This window comes from Halictus rubicundus, chromosome 3, assembly GCF_050948215.1.
Source record: "Halictus rubicundus isolate RS-2024b chromosome 3, iyHalRubi1_principal, whole genome shotgun sequence".
Taxonomy (NCBI): Eukaryota; Metazoa; Arthropoda; class Insecta; order Hymenoptera; family Halictidae; genus Halictus; species Halictus rubicundus.
The window spans coordinates 4,024,235-4,042,374 of NC_135151.1; the positions used below are offsets into that span (position 1 = coordinate 4,024,235).

The window sequence follows — 18,140 nt, forward strand, 5'->3', positions numbered from 1 at the left end:
GTGGCACAGAAGAACGCCGTCGAAGAGGGGCGAGTGGTAGCAGTATAAATGTGGCCCGCGCAAGCTCCACCAATCACTCGCCCTCTGACCTCCAAACTCAGAGGCTCCCGCGGTATCACACCAACCCCCTTCTCTCTTCGTCGGACGAGACAGAATCGCGAAAGGAACCCGCCAAACCTCTCGGACTCGACTCGAATCCGCTAAATTCGTGACTCGTGACCACGATATACTCTTCCTCGAACGGACGCTAACTACCTGGTACCAATCACGCTCGACACCTGCTCACGCTCTTTCATCCGCCGGAGGACTTGAGACGCCGGGTCCGCGTGCTTCCTCCAACTCCGACTGCTCGATCCTCGAGATGACGACGGTGAGTGACTTTATCTTACCTACAGTGTTCGCAAAAACAGTCCGAGACAATAATTCGCCGGGGACCTTTCCGGTTCTTCCGGTCTTGTTGTGCTTTGCTTCCGGTCTTGTACGTTCTTGTCAAAAAGTTCTTGTAAAACATTCAACGGGGTTTTTCTTTCAATAATATTGTCGGTCGTCTTCTATCAGTTTTTGGTTGGAGGTTCTTGTGGGGATTTTAGAGTTTAGATCGTCGCGGTTTTTGATACTTTCTCTTTTTCTTGGTACTATTGTCCGGTTTCAATATTGGCCGGAGATTCTTGTAAGAATTTTAGCTGGTCGGGGATCTACGTACTTTTTTAATCACTTTTGGTGTTCTTGTATGTCTTTTTACTTGAACATTCTTGCACGGAGACCAGCGTGATAAAGACCAATGTATGCTTTAATAGTTCGCGGCCGTCTTGTCCATTTTCTACCGGGAAGTTTCTGATCATTTCTATTTGCCTCGTTTACTTTTATCTGGTGATTCTCGTGTGAAATTTAACGTGTTGAACAACTATTTCTTGTCTATATTTTAGTCCTTTTTCTTAGTCATTTCTACTTGAAGATTCTTATCTGAATCCACATCTACAAGATCTGTTATTATATTTAGAGATAACTTGATTCGTAGATTCATAGTTTTGCCATGAAACACATCCAGATTCCTCAAGTTCTCAATTATATTCGTATTCTCGGAGAAAACGTGTACTAAAAGTAGTCCGTAAAAATCGCTTCGTTCCTAGATTGACATTTTGAATGTCACGCCTCCCAGAAATGGGACAAACTTTTCAATTTTCGTTTCATTCAGCAAATTGCCTCGATATCGCAACATTCTTAAAGATCCGTCTTGATAGTCAAAGCATGTGTTAATCCTTCACGCACGAGCCACGCTGAAGATAAGGTGTCACCGTTGCTGTCATAGTTTCGCTAAAGTAATCGTTTCACTCGGGCCAACGCAGCGCGGCAATCTGTCTCCATAAATCCAAAACGAAATTACTCGGTGGAAAAATTACAAAACGAAGCTCGTGTAAAGTACACAATTTCAACATCGAATGCGGCTCGGCAAATTAACTAAATTAGCAATTAGCTCGGTAAATTGGCATTCGGTAGCGAGCGACCGTCACCGTCTCGGATCAACTGTCGCTGTAAAACAATGTTGTTGGAAAAATTGCGGAATCAATTTCGTGCAGAGTAGTTGAAATTATTAACATCGGGTACAGCTGAGTACCTTTCGCGAAGGGTAAAATGGCCAGCAAGTGACAACAGTCACCATTTCGGATCATCTGTCGCTGTAAAACAATGTTGTTGGAAAAATTACGGAATGAATTTCGTGCAAAGTAGTTGAAATTATTAACATCAGGTACAGCTGAGTACCTTTCGCGAAGGGTAAAATGGCCAGCAAGTGGCAGTCACCATTGCGGATCATCTGTCGCTGTAAAACAATGTTGTTGGAAAAATTACGGAATGAATTTCGTGCAAAGTAGTTGAAATTATTAACATCAGGTACAGCTTAGTACGCGAAGGGTAAAATGGCCATCATGTGGCAGTCACCATTTCGGATGACGATTGATTTTGCCATGCCTAATAGTTTGACACGGGGTTCCCCTTTCCAATTAGAAAAAGCGTCCCATCCCCGAGGAGTTTTGCCGGGTGTTTGTCGGGCACTCAACATCTTCGGGAAATTGAACACCGTTCCGTGTGGAATCCTCGCGGAAGACGTAACCGAGAGTACGTGTGTATTGGTTAACGCGAAACGATTTCGTGGTTGCAGGCCGCGGCGGGCGCGCGGCGCGCCTAATTTGCTTTAAAGTATATGTAGGGTAGTGTGCGGGGTTGAGGGCGAAGGGAAACAGAGGTGTGACGTGCACGAGGGTTACGACGAGCACAAACATCGTGGTCGCCTTTCTCCATCGTGGAATACCGTTGTCCACTTTCGGAGCTTTTAGAGCAGCTCTGACCCGGTTCCTAATGTCTCCGGATCGATTTTGAAGTTTCGCGCGCTTTCCCCGACGCGGGCTCAATTAATCCGTAGAATTAATAGACGAGAATGCTTTCGGAAAAGTTTAGCCATCGGTAGAACGAAGATGTAACTGGATTTTAGTGTACCAGCTTCGAATGTGTGCGGATTGTAGACACGGTGCTAATTTATCGAGGGAGTTTCGCAGCTTGCGGGGGTGAATTCAGGACACGAAAACGGCAAGAAAAGTTTATGCACGTGCTTTTGAGTCTGACACGTTCCTATTTTCGTGTTACAGCCTCTTTTGTGTTCCATCGTTTGTCCCGCTCACATATGTATTTGCGGCGTACGCGCGCGCCCGTGATATTTTGTTTGCGGTTTGTAAATTCGGGATATCGCGTTAGGGTGAAACTAAAACGCGGAGACTCTGTAATTATTATATCACAGTCGAATTCGATTTTCTTCAGAGGATTCTTATGTCTCAAATGCTTTTGGTAAAGACTCCTGAAAAATAAACATTATCTTCCACTATTCTTACTATTTCTATCATCGTAACGAACGACGCGAGGCGTCTGAAAGATTCCGGCCGTTTCCTTGCATACTTTTCGATAATTCCAGTTTTAAGTTTTAATTACTACGTAAAAGTGTAATGTTACCTGTCTTTGCGGGTCCAAAAGAATTAAAAATCATATTAAATTCTATCGAACTTTACGTTCTAGATCAGCAATCTATTAATTACTTTCGAGCATCTCAAGAATCAAGTTAAAAAGTTGAGCACGCATGAACGTTTTCAGCTGAGCTGTTAGTCTAACGAGATCCACAAGGATGATCAATTCAAGGATTAAGCGATTTCTTAATGCAGAGCGCATCAAAATGGCTGCACCGACTCGGCTACTGGAAATAAATCCTAACTGTTAGGTCAGCGAAAAAGTTCATGCCCGATCTCTTAATAAAATACAACTGGAATTTGGGCACGAACATTTTCGCATTAGTATTTCGAATCGGTGTAGAACAGAGTTGGTCCTGTTTGAAAAGAAATATTTTCGTATTAGATCATTCAAAATGGCTGCACCGACTCGACCACTGGAAATAAATCCTGTTAGATCAGCGAAAAAGTTCATGCCCGATCTCTTAATAAAATACAACTGGAATTCGGGCACGAACATTTTCGCATTAGTATTTCGAATCGGTGTAGAACAGAGTGGGTCCTGTTTGAAAAGAAATATTTTCGTGTTAGATCATTCAAAATGGCTGCACCGACTCGACCACTGGAAACAAATCCTGTTAGGTCAGCGAAAAAGTTCATGCCCGATCTCTTAATAAAATACAACTGGAATTCGGGCACGAACATTTTCGCATTAGTATTTCGAATCGGTGTAGAACAGAGTTGGTCCTGCTTGAAAAGGAATATTTTCGTATTATATCATTCAACGGCGATCGTCGGTAAAGCAATCGTTCGCGCGACTGTCGCGTCGTCGGGAACGATCATCCTCCGGGGAGGATCGTAAAACTCGGAGATCTATTTTTATTTACTGGAGATCGGGAAATTTCGATGCGCTTATTTCCATTCCGCCGGACGGGCCACGACACTCCGGAGAACGTTATTATGGCGAGATAAAATACGCTCGGCGATAATTCATCGGTTGCCGGATCGAATTGAATCGCGAAGGAAGCGCTCTAAATATCCATCGGAAGCACCCTGGGATATACGAATGATATCACGAAAATGAGAATTCGTTGTTGTTTCTATCATTGATTCCCGTTTATCGAGTGGGAATGCATAAATATGCAATATCGACATAAGAACGCCGCCCGAGAAGTTCAAAGGTGACGCGCGCGGCTACAATTGAACCTGGAATCGCGAAATAAAAACTCGAGGCAATTGTTGAAGTAGCATACGTTCGTTCTGAAAAGGTCTTCCAATTTCAACGAGCCACTGATTGTTCAGGAAATTTATTTCAACCAATTCGACTACTGACTAAAACAGTTTGCTTTATAAAGAAGCAGCATACGTAAAATGAGATGGTGTTGTTTCGTATTGAACTTGTTTATTGAAGCATCTATCCTCACATTAATAGTCTGATATCACACGGTACAAACGTTCCAATCGTAATTTCTACGAGTGATCAGTAGACTGCGAATCTTTATGCTTCCTGAAAATTTTCAAAAGAATTTAATACGATCTTTATTTATTTCAGTCCCGCGAAGGCTACTGAAAATAAGATTTCATTTGATTCCACTTTCTCAAAATTGCAAATTGCGCGAACATCCGCAGTCTAACGATTAGTTGTTGAGGATCAACGATGCGTCTGACACGGAATAGATAGAGAGGAATGAAAAAACGAAGAAGCAGAGACACGAATTGTCACACAGTTTGGCAAGAAGTGGCAAACTTTTGGAAGCTAATTGCATCGCTCTCGAATGGAGTCGCGTTATCGGCGTCCGCGAACTCGATAAAACACCGTTCGACGGGAATCATTGACAAAGTGGGCCGCAACAGTTCGCTGAAACGATCCCCCTGTTTCCCTCGTACGCCCTTCGGCGATTGTAAATGGTATCTGATATCTGTGGCAAAAGAACACGTGGGCACAGCGCCGTTTTCGATAATAACGCGGCACATCTTGCCGGGAAAGATACCGCCCGCATAATTCATACATTCTACGCGCGACGCGAGATACGTATCTCCCCACTTCATTTAGTTATTCAGAATTCATCTAGTTATTCTCGATTCCTTAGAGTCAAGTCCAGTGAACGGTCCAATCGATTCTGTCATTTAGCATCTGCGAGCAATTTTCAAGATGAAAACATCTGCAAAATAATTAAAATAAAAATCAAATTCGATATTTAGCCACTAGAGAATATAATAGTTCGCAAGGGGTAAACTAATTCGCTGATTTTTAGGCGGACACAGTCCTCCGCGTTAATTACAAGTGGTAGGAGTTGCTTTATATTGCATAAATGCATAGAATGCGCAAAATAATGATTTTAAAGGATTTAAAGGATTTAAAGGGTTTTGATATCAAACAAAATTTCTGTATACGTCTTGCAATTTGTTTATCGAATTATTTCCGCGAAGAGGACGCCAGGGGATGCCCAGGCGACAGCATAAATAGTGTGAATATCGTATTGCTCATTTGTCGCGACAATGAGACAGCCCCATTGTCGTTTTGAGTTATTGCTTCAGGTAGAAGAACGGTTCCTGATTCACGGCATTGAACGACGACAGCCGAACGCTTCCGTTCCAGTCCGATATATTTTACGATAACCAATCCGCCATTTCAATATGCCGTTCTTTATAGAAAATTACAAAACGCGTTTCTCACGGGATCATAAATTTTTACAGCTGTTACAAGTCAGAGGAGCTGAACTTTTTCGTCTCGAACTCCTCCGATACCGTTACGGATAAGTTTCGTTTGATACTGTTCGAGCGAGCTCGTTGTGGCGCCAAGGATTTTCGTCGCGGCTCGTTACTGCACGTACACAGTCGGCATTGCCCACGGTCGGCAACCATAACTATTTACGAGCGTACTTCCGTCTATTCGATTCTCCGGCTTCCATAATAATTACAGCGATCGAGACATACGCGAAGTGACGAGAAACGATTGAACGAATCGTCGAGATGGCTGGAGCGATGCGAGGGAAAATATCCGCATATTTTTGAGAGAGTCCGTAGAATGATCTTACGTGAGAAATATTCATGTGGTTTCTACGGTTGAATCGTACAAAATTCTTAAAGCTTAAAAATTAAACTCTCCAAAAGACAAAAAGGTGACATTTTAAAAATTAGTTAAAAATACTAGATTGCACGGGGATTAAGTGGATTGTCGTAGGAGCGAGGAAACACCGCATCCGGAAGCCACGTGTCGATGATACGCACTGGCGGGATAAATTCGAGTGGACGGGGAACGAAACCTTGTTGAAGTTGGCTCGAAAAGAAGCCGCAGCGAACGCTGAAACTGCGGGGACCCGAAGAGAAAAGGATGAAGAAGGTTTTTGTATGCCAGCAGACGCAGAGACGCCAGGGCGTCCCACATCCCGGCCGTGGTTGGGGGTTAAATCGCGCGTTCGTGGCGCTTCTCCGCCTCCGGTTTTTGCTCTCGTGTCCTCCACCTCTCTCTCTCACTCTCTTTATCTTTCTCTATTTATCTCTCCTCCCCGATTATTTACGCTGCTGTCGTGTTTCTGTTTGATCTCGTCAGAAAGTAAAATCGGCGATCGACCGTCGGACTGGATCGAGATAAAAGGATGTTGTCGGGTCTTGAGCGATCGCCGCGTTTCCTCGCTCTTGTCTGAACAACTCTCGGATATCCGCTCCAGCAAGAACAATCTACGCTTTGGATAATAGATTTACCGGATATCTGAGAATTCTCGCCATTAGCGATCGGATCGAGAGCGAAATCCGAGCCAATTTCTGCGTGCAAGTCCCATTTTTTTTTCAGCTTCGATTACTGTTCGGAAGCAGCGAGGTTTCAATCAGTATACTCGCCGTTTTCAGTTTCAGAAATCTACATGTAGCGATAGTATGATATCTGAACATTCTCGCAATTGATTGAATAGAGGTGAAAATTTGGGACAATTTCAAAAACCAGCAAGGTTTCGATGAGTATACACAACGAATTCTGTTGCTATTTTCAGAAATGCTTACAGAGGATTCGAGTCCAACTCGGGTGAAAGATGCTCGGTCCCATCGCTGCTCGTTATCGATAACTTCCCACACCTGTTAATTCGCTCATCTAAATTTCAAAAACCCTTTTTCTTCATCTTCTTTTCCCTTAACTGGCTCCTCTTCGTCCGCCGATCCTTTTGTTACATCAACGCTCCTCGCAACAGCATTAACCGGCATCCGTTCCCCATCATAATTGCATCTCGACTGGCAGAATTTCTTCTTCCGTTCGTGGAAAGCTCCGCGACTTAGTAACCTTCCGCCTAATCCTTTGTGCATTCGGTCGCGGCCATGTCTTGCAACGCGAGAACGGTAAATTAACAATTTACGGTTCCGCGAGTTCCCCGGGAATCGACAGTGCTCTTCAGAGACGCCTACGATGTCGTCGAATGGAAGTCTCGAGGATTCTCGATCTTCAATATATATAGGGTACAGTTGTCTAACACGAGACCCATTCCCTAAAAAGATCACGACTCTCGACTGGGAACGCTTTCGTTAAAATCGATCGCGTTCCAGAGGACATGCGTTTTGTTACAATCCGAGTACAGTTAAGAAGATTTCTCTTTAGTTAAGAATGTACACTCGGTGTGTCTGTTCCTGAAACTTATTCTCCTTGATTTGTCTCGCACATTGGGATCCATTTCTTCAAAATCCATCTTACGAGTCTGTTTAACAAAATGAAACATAATTGAGAGAGTAATCGAACCTTCTTCAATCTCTAGAGATAACAATTCTGTACCAAAAAATATGATTCAACTTCTATCAGAAATTCACTGTTATCAATTAGCTTAAAACTGTACCACGTTGCCAATGAGCTCTACTGTTAAAGCAACATTAAAAATGTATGAGGTGGAAAGAGGGGGGCAGTATGAGTTTTTTATTTGGGTAGCGTTTTCAAGGTCATTTGAAGGTCAACTTTGTTTTTTCAAATGGAAACCTACATCTTTTCTTATGGGATCTTATTGTATGTAAAAAGACCAGCAATTTTCGTAGGATACTTTCTCATTGGCTTTCATACTTTTCGAGATATTCGGCTGGAAAGTTTTCAAATGAACATCCTGTATAAATTGAATCCATAAAAGAAAGCAGGAATGTGCACAATGATCGACACAATGCAACGATACCATTTGTCTTTCCAGTTTCTTGTTTAATTGGCGGAATAGCACCGATTTTGTACAGTCTTTTGGGTCTCGATCTCGTTAGACAGTAACTACACGTGTGGCGGTAAATGGTCGAGGAAACTCGCGAGAATTCACCTGAACAACGCAGGCAAATTGCTCGAGCGAATGTTTACGCAGCCCTTGGCACACACCGTCGCGTCTCGTGAAAGGCGTTTGATTAGTTACAGAAAGAAAAACCAAACAGCGTGAACCATTCCCTTATTGTTGTTTCGCCGTTTCGTTTCAGTTGCGAACGATCGAACGCGTCCGGTCCAAGAGAGGAAGAGCTCGATCATTCTTTCCTCCGTCGAGAGAGGACGAAGTTCGTCGCTAAGTAAACGAGGGATCGAGAATATTTTTGCCCAGCGACGACGCGACGGTTCCCATAACGCGAAAAGTTAGGACACGCGGTCCCTGTTCGGTGTTACGCTTTTGCTTCGAGGGGGTGGGCAATGGGGTGCGTGGGAGGCAAACATCCGCGATTGCGAACGAACGCCTTCACCGAATCCTATTACCATGATAGCCTGCCATGATAAACGGCAATCGAAGCAATTCATTCGATAGAGCAAAAACTCAACTCGAGGTTTATGATGTATTAACCATTTGCAAAACCAAACGCTTCTTCCGACTTAGGAAATATTCATTCTATATGATTTCTTTCATTTTATGTATTACGATACATTTTATGTTACAATACTTTATGCAATACTTGAATGTTTTGCAATATTTCCAATAACGGTACAGCAATTTTTAGTGTCGCCTCAGAGTCACCACTCGATTATTAAGGGTTAATTACTCGTTCAATCCTCTGGCAGATTGCGAGCTAATTAGACACATTCGATTCCAAAATTCATTTTCAAGCTTGAACAAACAACGTTCCGTCATCGAAGTACAACAGTAAGCGTATCGACAGGTTAATTTATTTTAGCAGGTAAATTAATTTTTCTCATAACGTCGTTGGCTGAAACGGTTTTGATTGGGACTTGCGGGTTCTGGAAAGCTTCAAGAAGTAAACACTATGACTTTAACTTTACAGTTTTGATTAAAGCGATCGAATTACCTCAATTTCGTTAACGTGTTAACAGGCTTCAGCTAGGTAAAGTATTAATTTTCGGCCAGCCGAGGTTTGCGGCGCGTGATCATTAGCAGCTGCAGCGCGTGTCGAACATGCTCCGCGAATGATCGCGCGATTGTAACCGGATATAAAAGCTTCGGGAAATCCGATTCCGACCGCGAACGGAAAAACCCCGCGGAATAAATGATCAAAGTAAATGCGCGAAGCCCCGCGAGTCTTTGGCAAAAAAAAAATGGTTGATCGATACCGTAATTTTTAATGTCGTGTTCGCATATCGGATACAGGATGGAAAAGCGAGATTTTTACGAGGCGCACGTGTGCTCCATCGGGAAGGGCGTGTCTTCGGGAAATTTCTCAGCAAACTCCCTTTCCCGCCCCGAAGGTTTTTCGTCCAAGGACGAAAGGTTCGAGAGTACCTTGGGGAATTGTCTTTTGGAGAATCGAACCGAAGAGCTGCGACATTATTCTTACGGTGTTCGATCGTGTAACGTTGGTGCGTGTCGTCGTCCCTCGAACAAACAACGACGTGGTTCCACGAAAACGCAGTAATTGATACCGAGAAAGGGGTGGGGGGGGCTGTCCTTCGATAATTAATTCTCTGTTGCGGATTGTTACCGGTACCGGTGTTTACGGTCGCCTTAATCGATGCCCAAACGACCTTAAATTAAATTGTGCGGGACCTGGTGACACTTCGGTTCCTTTCTTTCGCGGGAAAATGCTCTCCTCGACGGGGTTGGAGGCGTCGGAAGAGTCGGAACAACTTTCCGAATAAGATCAGCCTCGAACGAATAAATTCTTATATGCGAACGGTGACACTGTGCGCGCTTCTTCCTTCGGAACTCGTCAGAACACAATGATCCAGAACGAGAACCAGATTGAATAGCGTGACCGCGGATTTTATACATTTAACCAGTTAACTGTGTTTGACGAGTATACTCGTCACGAAGAAATGGCAATATTTTGTGTCGTGACGAGTATACTCGTCAAAACAGCTATAATTCAAACAGCGGTTAATTTTTGCTACGCAACTTAGGTACACATTTTTCAAAGAGGTCGCAACAGCTAACTGGTTAAGAGGACAACGAGCAGGCGAAACGCGAGCATAAGCGTCAAAAGAACACGATACCGTGGTCACGTTATTTTCAAGCGATTAAAATTATCAAGAGTACAAACTTCCATTTAACGCTCGTATCCTGCCTCTGATGGAAAAAATTTATATTTTTCCAGAACCCCGCAGTCTAATTACCACGATTGTCCGGATTTCTTTGTGCGTCGTTCAATGCAGTTCGCAAAACGTGGAACATGGAATTTTTCTCCATTTGTAGTACTTTGATTTCGCGAGAATGGTCTCTCTGCGACTTCGTTATGATTTCGCGTTGTATTCGCATCGAGTTCCCTCAATTAGGATTCCTAACGAATCAACGTGTCGATTGAAATTCCAATTTGTGTCGCGTACACACGAAATCGCGCGTTGTTGTATGCACGTGGAAAGCACAGTGTACGTACTCCGAGCATGTCTTAATGAAGAAATAGGGGCGGGAACGCGAGAGATACCTTGTAAAGAGGGGCAAACGTACCGTGACACGTTCGAGCATGTAACCGTAAACTCGTTTCCGAACACCCGCGCAATGTTTCTCAATTAAAAAGCGGCCAGATGTTACCTTTCGTCTCCCGACGCGAAGTAAAGCCGATACGGGAAAACGCGCGTCACTGTAATCGTATAATACACGTGATAAACGTACCGCCGGTTCCTCGTAGCTCGGGATTTTTATTACTCGTCAGAAATATCTCGCAGCTTCCCCCTGTGAAACACGCTTCGATATTAATATTTTATTCTTACTATTTCTAGTCGCGAGACTGCGGATTTTACGCGTTTACGTGCGTCGAAAATAAACGCATCGAGTGCGAAGAGATAAAAGCATTTAAAGAATTTAAAAATATTGTTGTTTCACATAAGAAAAGAACTGGTATGTCCATACAGCTCGTATATCTTAGTTAACGTAGACAGCTTTTATTTTTCATGAAAATCCGCAATCCACCAAACACTATCACGAATTATTAGCCTGTGGATCTGAATCGTAAGTCACTGAAGCTAAAAAGGAGTATCATCTTTTCTTTAATAAATTGATTAAGCTGAAAACGATATGCAGATACTGTCGAGTTTGTACGATCTGTCTTAAATTTCACCGACTCATTTTCATCATAAGTGCCATGCAGATCTGCAGTCCATAAATGACCTTCAGTTCTAAAAGTCTGTGCGTACAACTGATACGTCTCAAGCATTTCAAAGAAAGTCAAATATTTCCCGCGTATTTCAAGATTGTCATTTTACCAGAATCCCCTTTAATTAACCAACATCTAGTGCACGGATTTTCGTGCATTTACCAAGGCTGACTAAAATCTTCGGAAATCAGTAAAGTATAAAGGTCTACAGAATATAATATGAGATGTACGTTAACATGAGAATGAATATGGATAATACGGGAACGAATGTGCACACAGATCCGCAATCTACAAATTACAATCGGACGATTGCCACCCTCGTCGGCCTGCATCGCCGTTCTCAAAAAGGCGTTCCCCGGAACACGAGGCAATCTCGCAAATGCGTCAAGCGTCAAAGAGTTAAGTAATGCGGTTTGGCGGAACTGCAGTTTATCGATGCGTGTCTAGGCGAAGATAATTTCGCTGCCGACGACGATCAAACTGTCGGAGAAGCTCGTCGACGGCTGACAATAAATATTCCCGCTGATGCACGACGAACGAATCCGCGTGGGAGTTGCACCACGTTTGGCGCCCATTGATTCGCGCATTGTCTTGATCTTGCTTTTCGGTTGGAACCCGGACGAGTTCTGCGACCGATTTGATTCTTGCTCTCGCCGAATTCCCGGAGAAGCAAGTAAACGGCGAAACGTGAACCGTTGCAGGCGGAAGCTTTTTCGGGCCGCGCTGTCGATTGACAACCCATTTGCATAATTTCCGTAATTAGGATGGCCACCAATTAACTAAAATTAACCGTGTGCGATGTTGTTGCGCGTCACCACCTACCATCCGCCCGAAATTCAGCGGTTCCTTTGATAAATTCCGGGTTAATATACGCCTGCGTCCGGTCGCGTCATCGCTGCGAGATCATTGATCACCTGAAATTGCGAAATCGCTGTTTTCGCGATGCTGGTAACTCCAGTCTGAATAACAATGACTCTGCTTCCAACATGCGATGCTTATCTTTCTTGTTACAGTGTCCCTTGTTTCTCTCTTGAGTACTCGTTGTAAGTGCGCGTGACTCTTACTAGAATTTTCTATGATTGCAATTTGGAAGAAGCTCAATAATTTTAGTTTAAATAATCATGCGAAAGGAAATCGTTGAATTACATTGCCGAGAGTTACGTTACAAGTGAAACTCGTCAAGACATTTTCGGCTGTGAATCCTACACTTCTGAAAGCTATCAACACATTCTATGCGGGCAATTTTGCCCCAATCCGAGCCGAAAAGGGGGCGATTTTTTCACATTTGCGCAAATAGCCTACACCTATAAACAGATAACGGTTTCTGTAGCCCACCACTTATTTGTAAAATCCGAGTTTTGTCGGCTCCCGGTCCCTAGCGAGACTATGCGAACGCGCAGATTGTATTAAATAATAGTCGCTAAATAACAGATGCTAACAAACAAAAGAGCGCGGAGAACGGGTTTCCATTCATTCTATTCGTATTATAGAAATATTCAGATTTCAAAGAATTTAATTACGGTACGACGGCTGTGACAGCCTCAGCGCCCGACAAAATGGCGGGTCCCAGAGACTTTAACTTTGGTGCGATCATTGAGTTTGCAAAGGCGCACTTACGATGAATTTATTCAACCGCCTATCGAATCTGTGAAACTTCACGGAGATAAATAGACGCCTTTCGTAAACTGTGTTAATTTCGCGAGCCTCGAGGTATCCGATTGCAAAATAATATTCTGCAAAGTGCAGCATGCACGTACAGTGACGCACGAGCACTTTTTTTCGGGCACTCGTTCGCGCAGTAAAACCAACAGCATCAACGGTCCATTAGAGATCGTTTAGGAAAAGAAAACTACGAAGGTGAAAGAAACGAAGCGTGGGAGGGTTTAAAAGTCACGCGTTCGACCTTGCTGTTCGGAATGAACGTTCGAGTCGCGTTTCGAGGAGTATTAATATGCGGAACGACGAACTTATTATCACGACGATAATCCATATCGCGACGATATGCAAAAAGACAGCCTGGAGAACGCGTTAAAACTTATCTCGCGTAGCCGGCTTTTGCGACTGTCTACGTGTCTACCGTTCGATAGGCTGGTCGTTTAATCGATAACGATCTTACCGGGTGATTTCCTCCACCGATTTCTCGCGAGACCCGGCAATCGGTCTCTGGGATCTAAATCGAACCGATCAAACACCCGATACATATTACAAGCGCGCCTAGGGTTAGCATACAGGCTGTACTATTGCCGTGGTTTTTCATATAATCTGACTAATATATCTTGTAAACAAATGTTAATCAGCGTAGAACTAATTCTAATAGTTCGAGCGTCAGTCGAACACTGGTACAGAGAGTTTCAATGAAATTGTACGTTCAAAAGGTTTTAAAAAATGTAAAAAATTCTGGAACACGTATTTAAGTCTCTATTTTAATATATAATCGTTGGAACGTCAAGTGTTTTTTCAAGCATTCATGGGAAAAAACTGAATATTGGAAAGAACGAAATTCAAGAGTGAAATTTCGCTGGGGACATATAATCGACCCAGATTACCCACGGAGGGTTAGAACAGCAATTGACTGAATTGGTTGAAATTCTGTTTGCAAGAAAATAGGCTGCAGTTGGAACAATACATTTTAGTTAACATTTTCCGTAATTTCGATTAGCAACGATTGCCACTACAGTCGCGAGTTGTCAATTTCACACGGCTTTATGACTCCTCCGAGTGTCTATCATAAACGATTTTACTTTCATCGAACGTTTGCGTCAGTGCTTTTTCGCACTCGATAATAATCAGACATGCAGCATTCGAAGATGCACCGAACGCCTCCACGTTTCCAATGCCGATATGCTTCCAGCAATATCCTCTCGGGAAACCCGAGTCGCGAGCTGGAAATTGATCGAGTGATTCGGATTTGACCCGCAAACTGTTTGGCACCGTTTAATTATGACGATAACGTGCCCTAGAGCCGTTGTCATTTTCTCGTAATTTTATCAAAAGAAACAGATTTCCATCGTAGGTTCTATTTCTTGCAATCATCGCATAGAATTCTAACGTTTCATAAATAGTTGCTGTAGGGGTAGTAGAGGAGCATAAAATGGTGATCGAAGCGGCGATACGAAGAAACGAATCCATTGACAGACTCCGGCGAGCTCGAATACGTGTCCCCGAGTTCTGAAGTTCGTTTGTTTTCCACGGTATCGTCTTGAAACTTTCGAGGAGCGGAACTGTGACCGTAACTTCGGCCGCTTGTTTCTCCGACAGAATGCAAAAGTTACACGTCTACTCGTTATCCACGGTCGAACGTCTCCGGTGTTGTCATAAACAGGGGCGGTCGCCTAAATCTTCCGAGACGTCCCACGCGGTTCTCCGCGCGATATTTTCCGAGCGCCAGGATTGTTAAGCGTGTCGCAACATGGATGACTCCGGCAAGTAACAAGAGCCGCATCGATGAGAGGACAAACTCGCCGCAAATTGGCTGATGCAACAGCCGACACCAACTGCAACCGCAACCGTTCCCCTTTTCCGCCCCAGTCCCGTTGGAAAATAAATGGGCATCTGATATATCGATTTTGAATGAAAATACTCGATGCCCTGTTCCCGTTTGCTGGCGGAACGAGACTCGCGAAACTTAGCGGACTCGACCGCTTCGTTACGCGCGAATTTACGGGACGCTTATTGATTATTCGCGGTCGTTGTTGTCCCGCTTCCTCGTTCGCTGTTGCAACAGGTAGACCCTTCAATCACTCTCTTCGGACCGTTCGAAGCAGCTGGTTCGCAATTGCAATTGAGGAGTCTGCAACAAGAAAGCGTTTGCTATACAGACCATTTCATTTAGTAGAATCTGGGCTTTCAGTGGATTTATTGAAAAAAGGAGTTACCTCCAAGCAATGGTGTTTAACTCTTTACACTCGCATCTTTGTTCATTATGTATGGAAATACTTGCTCTATTTGAATGAGATTTGATTAGCTTTGCTGACTAGATTTATGATGCCCCCCAGAGAGGATAGTAAAGTGCAAAAGGTTAATATATCTGCTACAACAAGTGGAAGCTACTGGTAATCTGCGTTCTACAATTTAACCCTACAATAATATACAATTATTGACTAGTAATGTCCTAAAATTAGTTCATGCATTTTTAACAGCGCGTTCATTTGGCAAGCTATTGAGCGACTATTAATTCTGTGTTTAGGCTGTGGTGTACGTTCAACGGTGCATGGTGGTTCTCGCCATTTTCCTGTGCTACTTCCACATCCGGGGCGAGAAGCTTACAGACGAGGTTGACTGCGAGTGAGTATACATGTGCATCCTCTTGACGCTCGCAGAGTCGTCGAAGGGTCGTTCAAAACTTGAAGGAGCGCCACTTCTGATTCGAATTCCTAGAGACTATTTCGTTTTACGAACGAGAATCGTATGTTTCAAGAAAAAAAGAAAAAAATTCCTGACGAACGACGCTCCTCGACGTTCGTTTCTCTTTTAATTAATTCCTCATACGCCACCCACGCGAGCATCGATTATATGCGTAATATCGTGTCGTCGACATTAAAACACGGTCTTCTTCGAAACCCTCTAGGAAGCACCCGTTCCATATACAGTGCAGAGGCTCGATGTCGAGGAAACGCACGATGATTCCGAACATATACAGGCTGGGTTGCGATGGCAGCGAAGGGAACGTGAACTGCATCAGGGAGCTCGAAGAAAGACATCGCAACCCGTACAGTTCGCTGTCGCTGTCGAAGCTGTTGATGTCTCTCCTCGATAACGTAAGCCCTCTTCATCTTACAATTAGAGTCTTCGATTTCTTTTTTACACGATCAAGTATACCAAACGTTGACTCTCGACCATCTAATAAAAATTTGCACGTAATTCAAAGGAGAAATGAACAATAATTTACAACACAGAACAAAAGTTCGTATTACCTGAAACTTAGATGCATTTCAACATGCACGTATGACCTCTTCTATGCGTTCTGGCATTGACTCAATGAAATTTTCGCATTTTGTTGCTGTGATTTCGTTACATGATACCTTAAATGCTTCTCGGAGTTCATTTTTGCGGGGTCTAAATAGATCCTGAGTTCGAAGTACTAAACCTTGAAATTAATTGTACATTAATTGTTTGTGTACATGGAATTAATAGCGACAATAAATAATTCTGTCATTAATTGTTCTTTGTTCGAACGGTATTAATTATTAACGAAAATACAAATCAAAAAGTCCTTTATCCTTTTGTAAATTAGGCTTCCGTTTTGGAGATATTAACATTTAATAATTGGCGGTTCGCGCGCTTTTTAAATGTCAGTCGGCTGACCGGTCAGTTATACGCATGCGCGTACAATTAGGCCTTCGACAAGAGCCTTACACACCCTACTTTCGGTTCGTATTTCAATCAAACGCATACATATTTTGAGTGTTCCGAATTTTGAATGAGAAGTGAACTATAATACAGAATGTAGAACCAACTCTGTTGATTTTAATCGCAGGATCTGCAAAGGGACGCGGCATACTCCGCCCGCCACAAACAAAGGAACAACGAGATGGACGAACGAAGGCTACCCTTAGAGAACTTTTTGTCGGAATTGGAATCGTCGGACACCAACTATTAAATGGACTGATCTGGAAATAAATATTTGCTCGACTCGTGCAAACATTTTTCATTAATCGAATTTTCAGAAATGTGTGTGTTTTGCCCTCTTTCTATACTGTTTACATCAAGAATAAAACTCCCTCGCTCTTTCTCTTTGCCCCTCCATCCTCTTGTGACCGTCTCATGTAACCATTCCTTTTGTCTGCCCTCGTTTTTCTCTGATACTGAGATCTGATTGGAAACATTGTATCCACGCTATTAACAATACATTGCCTGCTGAAGCATTAGAAAACACGTTTGAAATTCGCAGAAATTCCTTGGACTATCCTATTAAAAAGAAAGTACGAAATTAATCATCGTCAACAGTTTCGGACCACCGCGGTAGGTGACTACTAGACTGCGGTTTAAAGCGATTATAAGTTTTGAAGTCAACTATAAAAAAAAAGACATGTTAGATAAAAATGTATTTCTTCGTTTAATAATTTCAATAAATCTACGATAATTTGACAGCATTCTTAAATTCTTCTAATATCTTTATTATAATTTGTATTTCACCCACTCATAAATGCATCAAATCCGTATTCTAGTAATTACCGATTATTGTAATCGTTGCCAGTAAGAGTGACCAGTAAATGAAACACTTGTACATAAACGATTATTCGACAATTAGTCATAACCTCGTTACGTTCGAAAGCGACGGTACAGTATTAATCGAAATATTTATTTCCAGATATAATTTCGTGCGTTCTTGATGCGTTTAACATAATGATAAATTGCGCGTAATATTCTATGCGATCACACGAGAGATATCTTGACATGTAAATCTGAATATATTGAAATTTTACAAGTTCTACAATAAATTCTTAGACTTATGTAGCGAAACAAAGCAACGTTCATTAATTTATTTGTGCTTGTTGTGAACAAGCTGGCCCCATTTCCTCATGAATCGAAACTGTTCCTTGGTAAAAATGATTATTCTTCAATGATGTTCATTCGATGAACTTGCGTGAAGATAGCTACATAGATCATTCATGATTCGAATTTTATCAAAACTTACTATTGAAGCAAAACATAATGCGTTTGTCGTACAACAAG

At 42.8% G+C, this 18,140-nt stretch overlaps 1 protein-coding gene across 1 annotated transcript; it reads left to right on the forward strand.

Moving 5' to 3' along the window:
- The first annotated feature begins 88 nt into the window (after nucleotides 1-88).
- On the forward strand, nucleotides 89-17,881 carry LOC143352239 (uncharacterized). The gene is made up of 4 exons (XM_076784568.1): nucleotides 89-370; nucleotides 15,652-15,749; nucleotides 16,033-16,222; nucleotides 16,942-17,881. The coding sequence occupies exons 1-4, from the start codon at nucleotides 362-364 to the stop codon at nucleotides 17,062-17,064; spliced, it is 420 nt and encodes a 139-aa protein (XP_076640683.1). The 5' UTR covers nucleotides 89-361; the 3' UTR covers nucleotides 17,065-17,881.
- The last annotated feature ends 259 nt before the right edge of the window (nucleotides 17,882-18,140 follow it).

Excerpts from the sequence above, each read along its gene's own strand:
- LOC143352239 (XM_076784568.1), top strand. Across the intron at positions 15,750-16,032 it reads ACAGACGAGGTTGACTGCGA|GAAGCACCCGTTCCATATAC; the intron begins GTGAGTATACAT and ends GAAACCCTCTAG. Across the intron at positions 16,223-16,941 it reads TGATGTCTCTCCTCGATAAC|GATCTGCAAAGGGACGCGGC; the intron begins GTAAGCCCTCTT and ends TTTTAATCGCAG.